General features: G+C 29.6%; 1 protein-coding gene across 2 annotated transcripts in view; it reads left to right on the forward strand.

Moving 5' to 3' along the window:
- LOC150098211 (neuroendocrine convertase 1-like) overlaps positions 1-22,295 on the forward strand; it is a 194,223-nt gene that overhangs the window by 82,843 nt on the left and 89,085 nt on the right. For both annotated transcript variants that reach the window (XM_090406525.1, XM_090406526.1), the window contains exons 7-9: positions 17,279-17,367; positions 21,290-21,462; positions 21,708-21,920. In XM_090406525.1, coding sequence (XP_090262651.1) covers positions 17,279-17,367; positions 21,290-21,462; positions 21,708-21,920 — 475 coding nt within the window. The remainder of the gene's footprint in view (positions 1-17,278; positions 17,368-21,289; positions 21,463-21,707; positions 21,921-22,295) is intronic.

The following is a 22,295-nucleotide window of genomic DNA, read 5'->3' on the forward strand; positions in this document are numbered from 1 at the left end:
TTAACCCATTCTCAACTGCCTCTTCACGTTTTACTTTTCTTTTTTTTCCTTCGAGTTCTTTATCGTCATCGTCGTCTTCTAATTCATTCTGTAGCGTCATATTTATAATTTCAGCATCTGATTTGATTTCGAATTCACTTTCGGTTCTATCTGTAATCCATTCCATAACATCTCTGTTTGTGAAATTTCAACATCTGGATTTATATTTTTAACCAAATTATGCACGTTTTGAATTTCGTCTTTTTGTGTATCACCGTAGTTATACTGTAATAGTAATAATAAAATAAATAATAATTATTAAATCAAAATAATAGTACACAAAATAATACGTAATAATAAATAAAACTTTTTTTTTCTTTCAAACCGCAGTTCGGATTACTGGAGGGTTCGGATTAGCGAGATACCACTGTAGTCCAAGCGAAAAAGAATTTTTTTTTTTGCGGATAGATGCTATAGAAGGCGATTTTTTTTATGCAAATAAAGGCTAGCGATGTGTCAATCCAAGAAGAGAGAGATCTGGTCTTGATTTTTGTGTGTAATCATAGACGATGTAGCACTATACAAGGCATGTACAGAGGTATGCGTATGAAGAGGATGAGTGATATAATAGTCTCAAGGAATACTAGCATCATTGGTAGAGAAAAGAACAACCACCATTACGCGCAGTTAACGACCCGAAGGCAAACTGGTAATACAATTACAAAGGTCATAAGATGACAATGTCCTGAGAAGCTTTCTATATCAGACCCCTACCAAACGCCTTGGAAATATCAAGTATAGCAGCACAGGTTTTTTTCCAAAACTTTTCCTTGGCACATGTTCAGCGTGGCTGATGTTGGTGAGAAAATCTGCTGTACATATTCAGCGACAGAATTTATAATGGTCGACATTCATTAGCTGGCAGTTTGTTAGGTGATGAAGATAACTATTGATAACTATTTTAGAGAGCACCGACGTCAGAGTAATTGATCGGTAATTTGATGACAGACATTTTTTTGTATGATTGGAGGATATCATCTGGACCAGTAGCCATAGTTTGGTATCTAGGTTACTGAATGTTCTTCTGGTGCCATTCTGGTAGTAGGCTACAGGAGACGTTCGAGAAGCACATCAGAAGAATCTTCTTATGTCTTTATGGGTGGTGATGTTGGTGAAAAAATTTGCTGTGCATCTTGAGTAGCAGACTCCAGTATGGATTCTGCCACTCATGCGTAGTTATATAGTTGAAGGTGATATGCTCTGGTCAGTTAGGCAAGAGTTCGAAGGGAAGAGTGATGTCAGTGGTCAGCTTTGTCTTTTGATGTAATAGGCTGGAGCACAGACAGACAGAAATTGTGCTCAACGGCCATTTGTGCAAGAGGCGAGTTTTCCGCATTTGATTTCTTCAAAGTCAGACTAAAGTTAGACAATGATTCCTTTGTAATTGTTTCTGTAGGCCGAGAATGAAGCATCTTTGTACCAAGCCACCTGTAACATGCCTCTTTTATTACCTTGGTAGACTTCATCGAAAACAATGGATATTTGGCGAGAATTTTTAATGGAGTGAGAAGGACTGGAGGTTCCATTCCGACATGGATAATTCCTATAACTTGTTTCTGAATCTGCACAGGTGGAGATAGTCCTTGTGGAAAGAAGTCCAGAGGTCTTTCCATTGACATAGTTGTAATGCCAAAGAACATGAGTTTAGAATGGCGGAGGGAAGGATGTTCCAAAAGAGATGAAACTTATGTGAGATTATTGTTTGAGTAAACCGAATTGCGAAGCGACTTCAGCTGTGTATACCTGGAAGGAAAACTGGTTAAGAAAAGATCTAGAGTGGGTGGAAAGGACTGTCTAATATTCTGGTTGGTAGATAAACAGTTTGCTTTAGTTAGTTACAGCAAATATTTCAGCCTCTATTCTAGCATGGTCGGTAGAATTAGAAACAGGAATCCAGTTGGAGCTCTGGGAATTAAAGCCACCAGTAAAGAAGATTTAACTGCTTGAGTGGTTGGAGTGCAGGAGATCAAGCTTAAAGGAAAATAATTCACAGGTTAGAGTGATTTTTAAAGAGAGTCATTTATCACATTCTGAACAATTTAAATGCTTAAAGAATGTATGCTGTGGAATTAGGTCAAAAACAGTTTAATTAATTTTATTTAAAATGTGTAACAAAAAATATTTGTTTTAAGAAAATAAATTTCATTTGAGAAAGGTAGCGCAATTGGAAGAGCAGTAGGGGGAAAAAGGAGAGGGGGAAAGAATAAATAATGGCTAACTTCGAATGGGTTACGCGTTTAGAGATCAGATTGTGTGATCAGATCTAATGGCTTCCAAATCTGAATTTGGTAAACAATTTTTACTAAGCTTTGTATCAGACCTACTTAGTGGTCCAAGTGGAGAAAGTTCTTGCGGCTCCTCTACTAATCAGTTTTTGTAGATATGATATCAATGTGTGTGTGGGGGGGGGGGACATGTAAGCAACAGTTCGCCGAGTGAGTGATTAACATATCTCTGCTCTTCAACTTGCGTTAAGTATTCTCCAGCTAATTTACCAATTTAGCTGGGGAAAAAAAATAAAGAAAGAAAAAAAAAAAATTTCCGGGAGAGGAAAAATTATTTTGCCCTCTTTTGTATGAGACTGGCTAAAGAGGATAAGAGCAGATGTTTAGATTCACTTCAGTTTTTTAATATGAGGAAGCTATACATTTGGTATTGCTTATATCAGAAGTACTTCCCTTGAAATAAGGGAAGTACTTTTTAGTGACAGAACATGATTTCGCTTCTTTTCAGTATATACCTGTAGTATAAAATCATATCATAGTTCTTAAGAAGCATTATTCCGAACAGTTCAGAAAATATCACAGATTTCCGGAAATCACGTTTAGTTTCAAACTCCCTGTACCTGAAAGTACAGCAGCCGACATGGACACCTGTTTCTCTGTTACCATCTAGAGTAAATTAAATGGGATGGTTGAATGTAAAATTCTGTGCGATTCTTAAACGTATCCTTTCATTCATTCACAGCAAAGTTCTTCTTTTGCCGCTAGTTTATTCACAACAAAATTACTTAGCGTCATTGAGTGAGCTTGGTGTTAATAAAACATTTAGTAAAACATTAAGAAATGTAATAATAAGAATTACTCTTTCATTTCTATTGTAGATTGATGTCTATTTTTATTTTCGTATAATTTTCAGGCAATCAAAATTTTAATATTCACTTTTAAGCAACGTATTTTATTATTTATCGCGTTCAAATTTAACTCTATGATAACAGTATTTAATCTACACACAATAAATTATTTTGCTTACATTTTTTTTTCGATGAATCGTAATTTTAAGATTTTAGTTTCCTGGTGATGCAGAAATGTTGACCCGGATTCCCGCAGTTCACGTGTTTTCTCCATAGTCATCGGAGCATGATCCTCTCACTCATCTACATCGTGTACTCCGCAGTAAGAAGCTGTTTCTGTGATCAGTCAGCGAAAAGATTCCTTCCGCGACGATTGGTCTGGCAATACTCGATTTTCCCATATGAAAACCCAGGAAACCAAATTTCATCCCTCCCCTTTCCAGTTCAAGGACGCATCCAGACTGTGAAAAATAATCATTAGGTTTATTAATGAAAAATTATATTATTTAATAACTTTTATTTAAATTTTATCATGATTCGAAAAAGCATAATCGAGCGTATAGAAAATTTTCTTATTTAACAGAACATTCACATTTTATTCTCATTTTTTTGGGGGGGGGGGTATTTCTCTCCCCTTAGTTTTTGACGCTGACCCTGTGTGACTTCAGTTAGCATTTAGATGAGACAGTATAAGCATTTTGTGCGCGTATTGCTGACGTCGCCGGGTAAATACAGTAGTTGCTACTCGAAATCGCTACGATGCACGTGACTACGAATTTCGTTTTAGATTTAGCTGCCAGGAAAAATTAGTGCCGTTACCAGCTGTTTATGGCTTCCGAACACTCCGTCGATAAATCATTGTCACGTTTTGGAAATTTTTAATGATGTTATGTAAATACGCGATGTTTGTCCTTAAAAGTTACATATATTTATTTTCATTTTTGTTACTCCAGCTTCCTTAAAGCATGTCTTTCGTAAAGAAAGGACTCATGAAAAGCAGCTACTTGGCTGAAAAATTTTATTGATACTGCTATTGTTTTGTTAAAATTTTGAATATTTAAAATTTCAATTCAACAATTAAAAGAATTCGGCCAAGCCGCCTCTCTCCTCTTATTTTATCAGCACTTTAAGAGCTTTTCATTACAGTGTGTGCGCGCGCGCAATACAACGTACAGTAATATTTAAACAGCAAGCAAGCAAAAAAGTTTAACCATGTCAGGTTAAACATATAACCTGACATGGGCATTGACAGAAGAGCCAATCCATAATTTTGGTATTATGTTCCTTGAGCTTTCTTCCCTTATTGATATGCACATTTTGTTGTTTTCTCTAATGGCTAATTTTAAGAAACTGGGAGAAAAAAGAAAATAAACGCAAATAATTGTTTGCCATTTATAATATTTCCATTTTAATCGGTTTATGTTGCGCACAATGATTTGAGGATTCTCTTAACCATTTTTTCATTATCAGTGCATCGAATATGAAATATATGTGACAATCTTTTAACTAATAATATGTGGAAATCGTGTTTCGTTATTTCCTTTACGGAAGATTTCATCGGTATTCTGTTGACGTTTCAGAAATATTTCGTGTAATGAAATCGTTACAGTTAACGCTCAACCGAGACAGCGCTTATAGCATTGTTTTATTAGATTGGTGAAAATACAATAGAAGAAAATAGCTAATTATACTGGATTTAGATGAGAGACCTGGACTGCGAATCCCAGAAGACTGTGGGTCTTTTGAGGTTACGTATTGATGCATTGGCTTTATTAATGAAGTAATGTTCGTGGTTGCACAAGTTCTACTGTGAATTTTCGAAACAATATACGCAGCAACTGAATACTTATATATTCTGCAAAATGAAAGCGATGATGCTGTAATGACCACTTTCGAGAATTACCTAGAATTAGTTCTATAACGAAACAACGCTAAGCAGGATAGCGTTAAGGGAGGTATTACTGTATTTTATTTCGCCACTGATCATCTACTGCACTTATCGTGATATTTAGTTTTTCTTGTAGTGTATTTATGCCTGATAGAGATGACGTGTATCCCCCCCCCCCCACACACACACTAGACCACACGGTATAACACTTAATCGAACAGAAGCACTGTTTTATCCTGAGCTTTTCTGTTGCGCCTACTAAACTTATGACTTATCTATTGGTTATACATATTAATAAAGAAGGTTAATGATTTATTGAAAACACAAGAAGAAAAAAAACTGAATACACAGAATATAAAACAATCATTTAAATATACTGACTTTGCCCGGACACTTGAAGATGACGGGAGTTTTCTTTCCTTCTTTTTTGTTGTTAATTTAAACTCCGAATTATAGTCTCTCGGATCATTGGAAGTTTCTTATATCTTCCTCTTCCGTATATAAGACCGGTTGAGTCTCATGTGGATAAAATCTTTCCACCGTTCTCTGTCCAAAGCAAGCTCTTTCTATTGCCAACAGCATTGAAAGGTCTAATGCAGTTCTAAGGACTTTATTCCATGTTAACCCTGGTCTTCTCATGGGTCTTATATACAGTACTTTTTAGATTACGAGTGTTCTGCAAAGCATAGGCAGACTTCCAGTGTAATTTCACTTTTGAAGCGTAGTCTTTTTTGGGTAACAGACTTTCTTCCTTTAACCCTGCGGAGATCGCGGTCGAAAAAATTGTAGCTTAGGTCGCGTGTATCTGAGAGATACATTGATTACTAGTATGTGCTGAAATGCGATAAAACTTAAAAAAAAAAACAAACTGCAAATATAATACATGACGGTTTATTTATTTTCAGTTACAATCTAGAAATTATTGAACAAAGAAAAAAAAACTAAACAAATGTTATATTGACATTGGAGTTAGCGGTATCTCTCAGATACAATTTACTATCAAATATCACTTTCACTTTCGACTATCATTCTCATCATCGGACTCGAGTAACATTCGCTGAATCTCTTCAACATCTGATGGATTATCCAATCGATATACAAGGGGGCGGCATAAAATAACTTTCACTCTTTGGAGGCATCAGTAGCTAAAAGCAATAAACGGAATGAGACCAAATTTTATATTCAGACTTTTGAAGGCATGGGGAGATGATTTCCGTGAAAAAAAATTTCGTACCAAAAGTCGCCGATAGGGGGAATTTTGGCGCTGGCGGAGCCGAAAACAAGCGGATAATTACATTAAAGGCAGATAAAATGGAATAACAACATTTCGACGGTGTAAGCGTCAGCTGCGTCACTCATTCCAGCTGGATATGTGGCGCGTTACGATGATGATAATAATAATAATAAACTAAAACAACAACTTGCAAGAGACTCGGAAATTAATGTAGTGATTGAACTCACAGGAAATAATGTTTTATTCATCAGAATCAGGGTTCCCCTGGACCACATATACGATTTTCAATGTGCTGACCTTTCTTGTGTGCAACAAATTGCATCCTGTGTGCGACATGCTCTACAGCTGAGCATAAGGAGAAGAATTGGATGTTCATAACAGCCCATTTTATGTTCTCTTTCAAGACATGCAAGTTGGGAACGCCACTAACATACACAACGGATTTCAAATACCCCCACAGCCAAAAGTCACATGTAATTATCCGCTTGTTTTCGGCTCCGCCAGCACCAAAATTTCCTCTATCGGCGACTTTTGGTACTAAATATTTTTTTCGCGGAAATTATCTCCCCATGCCTTCAAAAGTCTCAATATAAAATTTGGTCTCATTCCGTTTATTGGTTTTAGCTACAGATACCTCCAAAGAGAGAAAGTTAATATATGGCCACCCTGTATTTTTCCAGCCATTTTCAACGGTTAAAAAAAAAAAATAAAAATAAAAATACTATACTAACATCGGAGTTAGCGGTATCTCTCAGATAGTTTACTATCAAATATCACAAACCTTCACATAATACGTGTTAAACTAAACTGATGGCATAAACAGTGCGGAATATCACTCGTTATATATATATATGCGCATATATATATATATATGTGCATATATATATATATATGCGCATATATATATATATGCGCATATATATATATATATATATATGCGCATATATATATATATATATATATGCGCATATATATATATATATGCGCATATATATATATATATATATATATGCGCATATATATATATATATATATATGCGCATATATATATATATATATGCGCATATATATATATATATATGCGCATATATATATATATATGCGCATATATATATATATATATATGCGCATATATATATATATATGCGCATATATATATATATATATATATGCGCATATATATATATATGCGCATATATATATATATGCGCATATATATATATATGCGCATATATATATATATGCGCATATATATATATATATATGCGCATATATATATATATATATATGCGCATATATATATATATATATATGCGCATATATATATATATATATATGCGCATATATATATATATATATGCGCATATATATATATATATATATGCGCATATATATATATATATATATGCGCATATATATATATATATATATATGCGCATATATATATATATATATATGCGCATATATATATATATATATATGCGCATATATATATATATATATGCGCATATATATATATATATATATGCGCATATATATATATATATATATGCGCATATATATATATATATATATGCGCATATATATATATATATATATGCGCATATATATATATATATATATGCGCATATATATATATATATATATATGCGCATATATATATATATATATATGCGCATATATATATATATATATATGCGCATATATATATATATATATATGCGCATATATATATATATATATATGCGCATATATATATATATATATATGCGCATATATATATATATATATATGCGCATATATATATATATATATATATATGCGCATATATATATATATATATATGCGCATATATATATATATATATATGCGCATATATATATATATATATGCGCATATATATATATATATATGCGCATATATATATATGCGCATATATATATATATATATGCGCATATATATATATGCGCATATATATATATATATATATATATGCGCATATATATATATATATATATATGCGCATATATATATATATATATATATGCGCATATATATATATATGCGCATATATATATATATATATATATATGCGCATATATATATATATATATATATATGCGCATATATATATATATATATATATATGCGCGCATATATATACAGGGTGTTCGGGATAAATTTGACATATTTATAATTAATTATATTTTTCCGTAAGTTACATGTATTAACACACACTTCTCTTCATTTAAAAGTTTGGACCCTTCTTCATTCATATACAAGATGTCAGAAAGGATGGATAGCTGGAACCCACCTGAATCATGGAAGAGAATAACTTGTATCATGATGATTCGTGCCCGCCATCAAAATAAGGATATTACGACTGCTGCCCAATGCTCCCTGAATACAGTAAAAACAATCAGGCATGAACTAGAGACTTGCAATGGTGACTACGAGGATGTAGCAAGAAGAAAGATCCCTAGCAGACGATCTGATTGCGTTCGTACAGCAGAATTCCTCACAAATCTGCAGGAACAGGTGTTGAAGAACCCTGGCATTGGAATTCTGGCTTTGTTCGTGGAGTTGCTAACTGTAGTCAAGCCCTGGATAACAAGGGTAGCCAATGGTAGGCCGTATGTATGGCAGCAGGATTCGGCCCCTTGCCACACCTCTGGGAAAAGTCAAAAATGGTTGTCTGAAAATTTCTACGACTTCACCAGTCCAAATGTTTGGCCTCCAAACTCCCCAGACCTTAACCCCATGGATTATTTTGTATGGGGCGCAGTTGAAAAAGACACCAATCGCACTTCCAGTAATACAAAAGCCCAGTTAATGGATAAAATTAAAACAGTTTTTGCGGCCCTTCCCAGGGAGACTGTAGCATCAGCTTGTTCGAGGTTCCGAAGCAGAATTGAAGCTGTGATCGATGCTAATGGTGGTTATTTTGAGTAAATCTTGTTGATAGTATTGTAATTAACTCTGCCTGTAATGTTTTTTTGTCAATTCATTAAATTTAATAGATACAAAGAAGATTTTCTTTTTCCTTACGAAACTGTCAAATTTATCCCGAACACCCTGTATATATATATATATGCGCATATATATATATATATATATATATATATATATATGCGCATATATATATATATATATATATATATATGCGCATATATATATATATATATATATATATATGCGCATATATATATATATGCGCATATATATATATATGCGCATATATATATATATGCGCATATATATATATATGCGCATATATATATATATATGCGCATATATATATATATATGCGCATATATATATATATATGCGCATAAATATATATATATATATATATATATATATGCGCATAAATATATATATATATATATATATATATATGCGCATAAATATATATATATATATATATATGCGCATATATATATATATATATATATATATGCGCATATATATATATATATATATATATATATATATATATGCGCATATATATATATATATATATATATATATATATATGCGCATATATATATATATATATATATATATATATATGCGCATATATATATATATATATATATATATATATGCGCATATATATATATATATATATATATATATGCGCATATATATATATATATATATATATATATATATATGCGCATAAATATATATATATATATATATATATATATATATGCGCATAAATATATATATATATATATATATATATATATATGCGCATAAATATATATATATATATATATATATATATGCGCATAAATATATATATATATATATATATATATATATATGCGCATAAATATATATATATATATATATATATATATATATGCGCATATATATATATATATATATATATATATATATATGCGCATATATATATATATATATATATATATATATATATGCGCATATATATATATATATATATATATATATATATATGCGCATATATATATATATATATATATATATATATATATATATATATATATATATATATGCGCATATATATATATATATATATATATATATATATATGCGCATATATATATATATATATATATATATATGCGCATATATATATATATATATATATATATATGCGCATATATATATATATATATATATATATATATATATATGCGCATATATATATATATATATATATATATATATATATATGCGCATATATATATATATATATATATATATATATATGCGCATATATATATATATATATATATATATATATATATGCGCATATATATATATATATATATATATATATATATGCGCATATATATATATATATATATATATATATATATATGCGCATATATATATATATATATATATATATATATATATGCGCATATATATATATATATATATATATATATATATATGCGCATATATATATATATATATATATATATATATGCGCATATATATATATATATATATATATATATATGCGCATATATATATATATATATATATATATATATATGCGCATATATATATATATATATATATATATATATATGCGCATATATATATATATATATATATATATATATATATGCGCATATATATATATATATATATATATATATATATGCGCATATATATATATATATATATATATATATATATATGCGCATATATATATATATATATATATATATATATATATGCGCATATATATATATATATATATATATATATATATATATGCGCATATATATATATATATATATATATATATATATATGCGCATATATATATATATATATATATATATGCGCATATATATATATATATATATATATATATATATATGCGCATATATATATATATATATATATATATGCGCATATATATATATATATATATATATATGCGCATATATATATATATATATATATATATGCGCATATATATATATATATATATATATATGCGCATATATATATATATATATATATATATGCGCATATATATATATATATATATATATATGCGCATATATATATATATATATATATATATGCGCATATATATATATATATATATATATATGCGCATATATATATATATATATATATATATTTATGCGCATATATATATATATATATATATATATATGCGCATATATATATATATATATATATATATTTATGCGCATATATATATATATATATATATATATTTATGCGCATATATATATATATATATATATATATTTATGCGCATATATATATATATATATATATATATTTATGCGCATATATATATATATATATATATATATTTATGCGCATATATATATATATATATATATATATTTATGCGCATATATATATATATATATATATATATTTATGCGCATATATATATATATATATATATATATTTATGCGCATATATATATATATATATATATATTTATGCGCATATATATATATATATATATATATTTATGCGCATATATATATATATATATATATATATTTATGCGCATATATATATATATATATATATATATATTTATGCGCATATATATATATATATATATATATATTTATGCGCATATATATATATATATATATATATATTTATGCGCATATATATATATATATATATATATATTTATGCGCATATATATATATATATATATATATTTATGCGCATATATATATATATATATATATATATATTTATGCGCATATATATATATATATATATATATATATTTATGCGCATATATATATATATATATATATATATATTTATGCGCATATATATATATATATATATATATTTATGCGCATATATATATATATATATATATATATATTTATGCGCATATATATATATATATATATATATATTTATGCGCATATATATATATATATATATATATATATTTATGCGCATATATATATATATATATATATATATATATTTATGCGCATATATATATATATATATATATATATATTTATGCGCATATATATATATATATATATATATATATTTATGCGCATATATATATATATATATATATATATATATGCGCATATATATATATATATATATATATATATGCGCATATATATATATATATATATATATATATATATATGCGCATATATATATATATATATATATATATATATATATATATATATGCGCATATATATATATATATATATATATATATATATATATATATATGCGCATATATATATATATATATATATATATATATATATATATATATGCGCATATATATATATATATATATATATATATATATATATATATATGCGCATATATATATATATATATATATATATATATGCGCATATATATATATATATATATATATATATATATATATATGCGCATATATATATATATATATATATATATATATATGCGCATATATATATATATATATATATATATATATATATATATGCGCATATATATATATATATATATATATATATATATATATATATGCGCATATATATATATATATATATATATATATATATATATGCGCATATATATATATATATATATATATATATATATATATATGCGCATATATATATATATATATATATATATATATATGCGCATATATATATATATATATATATATATATATATATATGCGCATATATATATATATATATATATATATATATATATATGCGCATATATATATATATATATATATATATATATATATATGCGCATATATATATATATATATATATATATATATATATATATATATGCGCATATATATATATGCGCATATATATATATATATATATATATATATATATATATATATATATGCGCATATATATATATGCGCATATATATATATATATATATATATATATATATATATATATATATATATATATATATATATGCGCATATATATATATATATATATGCGCATATATATATATATATATATATATATATGCGCATATATATATATATATATACAAAACCAAAACACAACCATCTGCATTTTCCTGGTGTTTATAAAGTTTTGTGCAACTGTGGTCGACCTTATTTTGGCCAGACAGACAAATCTGTTTCACTTCGTCTTGAGGAACATAGACGTGACATCTCCTACAGTAGAGCACGTGCGAGCGCCCTTTCCAGTCATGTCCTTTTCTCGGCAAACTCTAACCTTGAAGAACAGCCACATCAAGTTGAGTGGGAACGCACTACTAATTTATATATTTGCAAGGATGAATTCGAAAGAAGAATCATCGAATCAAAAGAAATAGTTCTGGACCCTTCACATTTAAATAATAATCTTAGCTACAATTTACCCGATTCCCATAGCGCAGTAATCCAGTACTGGCGCTCAAAAATTAGCTGTCGCACACATTCTACTCATGCCAACGGTAGCACGCGGTCACCTATTCAAATATGACTGTTATTATTCTGCTTTTTATTAAGCTGTAAAGTTCATTTTTTACCGTGTTATTTTATGTCTTATGTTTTTATTTCTCACCTGAAGAAGTCGGATCACCGATGAAACTAGTTGTGATGTATTAAAGGTTTTTGTTATACTTTCTCGGGTTCTAGTCAGTTAAATTTATTTTTATAAATATATATATATATATATATATGCGCATATATATATATATATATATATATATATATATGCGCATATATATATATATATATATATATATATATGCGCATATATATATATATATATATATATATATATGCGCATATATATATATATATATATATATATATATATGCGCATATATATATATATATATATATATATATATGCGCATATATATATATATATATATATATATATATATGCGCATATATATATATATATATATATATATATATATGCGCATATATATATATATATATATATATATATATGCGCATATATATATATATATATATATATATATATATGCGCATATATATATATATATATATATATATATGCGCATATATATATATATATATATATATGCGCATATATATATATATATATATATATATATATATATATATGCGCATATATATATATATATATATATATATATATATATGCGCATATATATATATATATATATATATATATATATGCGCATATATATATATATATATATATATATATATATGCGCATATATATATATATATATATATATATATATATGCGCATATATATATATATATATATATATATATATGCGCATATATATATATATATATATATATATATATGCGCATATATATATATATATATATATATATATATATATGCGCATATATATATATATATATATATATATATATATATATATATATATATATATGCGCATATATATATATATATATATATATATATATATATATATGCATATATATATATATATGCATATATGCATATATATATATATGCATGCACGCACAGCTAGTCATGACCTCCAAGCTATAACTGGATATGTGTAAGAATATTTATATTAAAACAATTTGTTTATATCTGTTCAGATCAGCCGCGACCTCCGCAGGGTTAACTGCATGTAGAGTGGCGAACACATAATCTGCTAATCTACTTTCTCCATACTGTGTAATTGTTTTTTTCTCGGTTCGCTACGGATTTTCCAGACTGTCCATAATATGGGAGTTTTCATTGATAATAGATGAACTTTATCTTTTGGAGAACAAATAAAGAAAGGTAGTTTTTAATATTGATTTGTAATTAGTACTTATCGAGTTTATTTATTTATTTTTTTCACTTTAATATAAGGAACTACTGCTGTTTTGGAATGATCTTACTGCGCTCTGTTTGTGTTATGTGTTATTCGGTTTAATGATTTGTTGTTTTTATTTTTTTATTTATCTTTAGAAATATAATCGTTATTGCTGAAATTATTAAAAATGTCCTCTAATTCTTTTTGGACGAGTATATTGTCATTACACCACTTTTTCCCATGTTTTTATCATGCCATATAAACATGAGCGGAAACATGACCTGGTAGATGTTCGGCCTCCTTTGGCCAAGATAACCGCTTGCATCTGCGCATTGACTCCACTAGATCATGAAAGGTGTCCTGAGGTATTCTGGACCAACTGGACAGAATAACTTCCCAGAGGTCAGCGACCGATCGAAACGCTAACGTCGACCGGCAGTTGTCGCGTTTCACATGATCCCACAAATGTTCGATGGAATTCAAATCAGAAGATTTGCTCCAGAGGAGCACACACGATGCTTTGGATACGTTTTTCGAACAATGCTTGCATAATGCGACATTGTCTTGCTGGATGAGTCCGGATCCATCAGTCCACATTGTCACTATGTGTGTGTTAATTTTGCATCATTCGCAACTAGTAAGATCTTGCTGAGATTTGGTTTAATGTATAAATTTCATGAATAAACTGGCTAAACATTTGACTGTGACATTATCACATTAATTTAGATTCCAACAATGAGATAAAACTGTTCATTTATTGAGGGACTAGAAGTAGAAAGAAGTCAAGTTTCGTCTCTAGAGGAGGGTCCTTTACCCACTCCTATTTATGTGCTAATGTTTCGATATTTCTGATTGTCCTAAAAAGGAATGAAATTTAAATACATTTGACATTGGATATCAAATCAAGTTGAGAAATGTTACCTAACAGTGCAGGCACTTTTTTTCCGCGATATTAAGATATGTCAATGAATCACTAACTTAATAAACAAAATTTATAGTAGATGTTCGCATGAAGTATTGATGTAACTCGATGGAGCCGATTATAATAGCTGGCAAGCAAGGGTCACTCCACTACATATGTCGTTTGGACAGAGAAAAATGTATCATTGTGTTTATATACAACGGTATTCGTTGTTGTCTTATTGTAACAAACTTTAAAGCCGTTGAATGATTTCCTCAGTCTTAGATATGGAGTTGCATCTTTGTTTAAACAGCTGTTTCATAAGGACGGTCACGATGAAGCCTGAAGTAATGTTCACTTATGAACGTGCTTAAAGATGCGCAAGCAGGTAGACATTTTAATGGAACATAAATAAGATTTATTTATAGGGAAAGATCATTTAGGAACGTATAAGTAACATTTCATAACCATTATTTCGAAACTTGTTCGAAACATGTTCATTTATTCTCGAACTTGAAAAAAGCTTTATCATTCTAATTTCACTTAAGGATAACATCTGTGCTAAAGTCCAATTTCAGTATATCACAGAAAGAAAATCTCTTGGGAAATATCAATACGTGTTACCAATTATCGTTTAAGACCAACAATGTTTATCTTTATTTCTCACAATAAGAATTTTATCTGGAAAAAAAAATGAACATTCACTTCACTCATCCCTACTTTGCTAATGGCTGCTTAATAAAACAAGTGAAGATACAAATTGTCCCTCCACACTTGTTATTTTATTTCTAAAGTAGGGGTTCTTAACCAGGTGTGTGGGGAGAACTTATTTATATTAAATTTTAAAAGAAGTCAGAAGTTTTTGATTTGTGCATAAAAAGTTTGTACTGTGGAACTAGTGAATTCTTATTGGGTTTAACACCTGCATCATATTCTTGTCTTTAATCGAGGAAACGTTGATTTCAGCGATTTGTAATAAATGTTTAAAGTTATAGTACTGCACATTTTTCATTTAATTAAACCTAAAAACAAAATCGATAAATACGATAAACTTCTTTTTGGAGATGCGGGTTCGTAAAAGGTTAAGTATCCTTGTTCTAAAAGATACTATACAACAGAATAATATTCGACACTACGTAAGAATAATCAGTGCTGCCTTCGATGTATTAAGCACCCTGCCCTGCTATTTGGAAAATCATGAAAATATTTATTATAATAGTAATGAATGTGTAATGTATTACCATAAGAATATAATCTTAACTTAATGATTAATTATAATAGTGACTGTTTCAGTTAACATGCAATCCTGTCTGTTGTAGCCACGGAACCAGATGCGCAGGAGAGGTTTCCATGACAGCAAATAATGGAAAATGTGGTGTTGGCGTTGCTTATAATTCAAGAATCGGAGGTAATGTATGTATTCCTGCAATTCAGAATCAGAGGTAAATTTTGCATTTAAACTAAGATTAATTCTGAACGCGTTACCGATTGCCGTTGTCTTCTCAAAATGTTAAAATATGAGTTAGTATATGGTACTTAATCAACTGTCATTTGTTAAATAGATATTGTGGCACTTTAGAAAGACATGCGAGTTCGATTCTAGTCTACAATTTTTTTAATTTTAATTCCGCAACTCAGCAGAAACGACTGTAGAACACACAAAAACGTACAAATGAATACTGGTTAGTTGTTTTTCGCAATTATTGAAGCAACTTAAGGTATGAAGCGTGTAATGTCTGTTGAGTGGAATTTAAACGCAATTTTGGAGGGAAATTCTTCCACGTCTGTGAGACCAACTAACTTACCTTCAGTTGAAAAGCCCTTACAAGTTATTCACTTCAAGGATTGAATCCAGGTCTCTTCAACCAAAGAAATTCTGATCAGGAACGTCTCGTTTTATCTAGCACGTCGTAAGAGCATACTCACTCTCAGCGATGGTGAGAAGTGGAGCTGGTTTCCTCCTATTTTGAACTTATAATATTATTCATAATTATTACGCCTCGATAACAGTTGGTTGTTAATGGGACTCGTAGTTGGAAGAAAGTGAGAAACTGCCTAGTTTTTTCCTGGAGGATAAGTTTGGTCCTTCGCCCAAAAACATTAGACTTTGTTTTAATAATATAGTCAGACTATATGTGAAACAAATCGGTATGAGCACGCATAATCAAAGATTTATTACTGTACTAATTTTTAACGGTCCATTAATAGAACCGTTGTTAAAATGATATTTAATATTGAATTGTTACACGTGCTTCATTGTTCATCCGAGGTGCGTAATATCCATCATAAATAACCTTATGTAAATTTCAGATCGTTTACATATGTCAAAGATGGTTTAAGGTCCTTGATATAGCTATTATTAATGTCATTATTGTTAGTTCCCAGATAACCTGATGCTTCTCATTTATAGTTTCATAACTCGAGCCTCCCGATTTCTATGATTGTCCTTGCCCAATGAGCTTTCATGCGTATTTCTCCTGAACAGCCTTTGTACGACGTAACGTATACCACACGCGCAGACTATTTTACAGATATGAAGCTTATTGAGAGGTGGATGCGATTATTTTTATTCTTAGTATTTAAATATTTTTCATGAGATCTCAACCTGATCGAATACTTTTGGGACGAGCTGGCACGTCGGATGCAGACAGTACCGGATCGTCCAGCAAAAGTACATAGACTGATCATCTTGAAGGAAGAATGGTCCTAAATAGCGGACTCATTATTACTGGTGGAGCTTGTAAGGATGGAAAGTGTAATCTGACCCAAGGGCCGTACAATTCAAGATTCTTTGAAAAATAGCTGTCCCAGTTCTTATTTATACATTTAGTACTGCAGTTCGTTATTATTTTGAAAACAACTGCACGACTCCTTGCATTTTATCTTAACTATACAAGCTGGAAGAATAAATATAACGTGAGAATGTTAAATATTCTCACGCTATAATTATTCTGTGTTTAAGCTAATAACGCGGATCGAACAAATACTACTGCGAAAGGACTATACTATCCATACATTTCAGCAGTATTTCAGATTAAGTACGTATGCATCACTGCCAGTTCTATAAGGTTAGGTTTCCTAACCTGATAGAGCAGTGACTTCTTTCAGACTTGTCTCATATATTACGTAAGTTATGTCGGTAGATTGCTTGCAGAACAAGAGTGATGAAATCATTCATCTTTCCTGATTCCTCCAATTCCAAGATTTCAAATCACTGAGAACTAGTAGGACATATTAAAGCATGGTGTATGAACCACCTCCAAATGACACCGGATGTAATTTGTACCGCATGCATATGTCATTTTTCAAGGCAGCATACGTTTATAATACCAGGAAGACGCAGAGATGTTTATCGTTGCAATTTACAGACAAAAAAAATACTGTTAATGGTGATGGACGATAGATGGCGGTGATGTGGTTGTGTGTAGTAAGAGAAGACGGTGAGATGTGTGTCTGTAGCAGAGTGTCCTCTCGCGATGAGCCCTTAGCGGTAACACGTAATAGTAATTTTGGCTATTGGCATGTCTTGCTATCTGTCATATACACTTGATGTAAGTGTATACCAGCATACTCATGTTTGTTGATCATTTCAGGACCCTTAGTTTCGTGAAGAGTTCTTTTATATTATTTTTGCAATGCTTGTAATTAATTATTGTAAATTATTAATTCAAGATAACAAAAGTTATAATAAGAGATCATCCTAGATGAGTCTTTGACTCCATGAGGTCTTGTTTAATAATAATAATAATTTGAAGCAGTCAATAGTTGAAAGGGGATCAGTCGTTCGATGCCGTTGGCACTCTCAATCGATGAGTCCTTGGACTCCCTGGAGGTGTCACATAATAATAAAATGTTGCGCCGTTGTAAACGGATTTCACGTATCTAGTGAAAAAGTTATTTTCCAACATTTCACTACATTTACCAGGAAGAAATACACTGCGCAAAACAATTAGTGGTTATTTTAGTTTCTGTCGGATAATTTTAAATTTCTGCAAATAATTATAACTATGGGTATACATGAACAACAATTTCTCACTTATGGATAGAGTGTAATTGATGACTTATTGTTTAAGTAATCGATATTTATTACAAATTTAACAAATTATACATTTTAGCGTGAAATAATTTTAACAAGAATATCCCCTAATTGATATACCTACGCAGCGTATATATGCAAAATACGTCACGTGCGTCCCCGCATGTTCTAAACAACGATTTAAGAATGCTGCTGGTCAGTAATCGTCAATAGTGTTGATCACAATAGGAAAGATAAAGGGTTTGCGAGTGCCCCTCTGGATCAAGCCACGAGTTTGAAAACAGCAGAGCTGACTACTTTCTCAAAAGGTGAGATATCCAGAGTATTTAATCAGTAGAAAAATAACCCACATTGCTTGTCTAAGAGGCGTAACTGTGGTCCTAAGACAGTATCAGGAACGAGATCACCGTCGTCTGAGAAGGCTTATATGGACAAATAGAACTTCCTGTGTGTGTGTGTAGCAATTGACTGAAGTGTTTAATGAAGGCTGTTCCCGATCCATATCTCACCGAACTATGCCAGGGGAAATTGAAGAGGGATCGGTATTGGCAGTCGCTAAAGGAGGTTCAACACGGTGTTAAATAAGTTTCTGATTCAGTAGCTGGTATGTATAGATAGTAACTCTTCAAGTTACTATTAAGCACGAATATTACTATTAGTACTTTGGTCCTGTCTGATTGGGGCAAATTATATATTATTTATGTCGGCTATTATTTTACTCGTGACCTATATATTTCCTTTTTTATGCTTAATTAAATGTCATTCAGTTTCTTATTTCTCCCTGACCTCACGTTTTTAGGCCAGTTTAATTAATATAATTTAGTTTGTTTCTTATTTCTCCCTGATGAAAGTAGTTAAATTTGACTAATGACATGGAAAAGAGTTGGTTTCCCCCACAGTTAATTACGGAATCCTTTCATAAAAATATCATTAATAAGCGAGAGCCTGTTATTAAAGACAAATGAAAAGTATAAGATATTTTTCATCCCAGCAAAGCCGGATTAGGTATTTGCCTGTTCCGACTTTATTGGGATTTCCATCTCGCATCATCTTATTTAATACTGATTATTTGATATTACCGTGCAATAAATACTGAAAAGATTTCTCACATCGTTTAAGGAGCAATTTTAGTTAAACTGTTTTCTACTTTGATATCTCATTTTCCAAATACGTGTTGTGAAAATGTTTGATTACTTTCGCTTCCCGTTTATTAGGTCATCTCCTTTTAGATCGTGACACGTTTGTGTTAGTAGTGCAATTAGTTCATAGACATCTCTGGTTATTATCTGTATAGGTATTCGTATGCTGGATGGAGACGTGGATGACGCCGTAGAATCTGTTTCGATTGCTCACAACGTAGACCACATAGATATCTTTAGCGCCTCTTGGGGCCCCAACGACGACGGTAAGACTGTTGATGGACCAAAGCGACTCGCAGTGGAAGCTTTGGAAAAAGGAATATTTCAGGTAACCAGAGCACTTAATTTCTAGCGCGCACACACAAAAAAAAAAAAAAAAAATGAAGTCGTTAATTCCTTTGAACAACATTTGTCCCTTGAAATGCTATGCTGTAAACCATTTTAGATACATATTTCATTTTGAGGTACTCTCATTATTATTATTTTTTTTCATATTAGTAAATTTGCTTTCCCCCAGTCTTTTTAGAATTACCATTGTTATTGTTTACTATTCATAAATCTCTTTACAAATAGGGACGGGGAGGAAAGGGCGTAATCTATGTGTGGGCCTCGGGAAACGGCGGTTCTAATGGCGATAACTGCAACTGTGACGGTTACACCAATTCGATCTACACCCTGTCTGTGGGCAGTGCTAGCCAACAGGGACAATTTCCTTGGTATGGTGAACGATGCGCTTCTACATTGACAAGTGCTTACTCCAGTGGCGCTTATACAGACCAGAAAATCGTAAGTATGTAATTGAAATGATCAAAATGTGTGTTATAATTTATAGGCCTGTTTTGGAATATAAAATCGTAATTTTGTTGAATATTATCAAATTTTCGACCCATGACTTCTCGTAAATATTGCGTAAACATTAAAAAAAAAAAAAAGCCAAACATTTGAACCATTGAAGCTGTTTATAACAAACCGGATTAGTTGAATAATTTAAGTCCGCACTGATTAAAACTTATTTAGGAGGAACCGTAATGACGACGTCATTGCAAGAGGTAAATATTCCATGGAATTACTTCAACATGCAATTTTTTACAGAATGTTTAGTTGCTATATACTAATGAGAAAGAGTGAGGGAATCATCATGCGGATGACATCAGAAAATAA

This window comes from Typopeltis vanoorti, chromosome 16, assembly GCF_054136105.1.
Source record: "Typopeltis vanoorti isolate ZY-2024b chromosome 16, IOZ_Tvanoo_1.0, whole genome shotgun sequence".
NCBI lineage: Eukaryota > Metazoa > Arthropoda > Arachnida > Uropygi > Thelyphonidae > Typopeltis > Typopeltis vanoorti.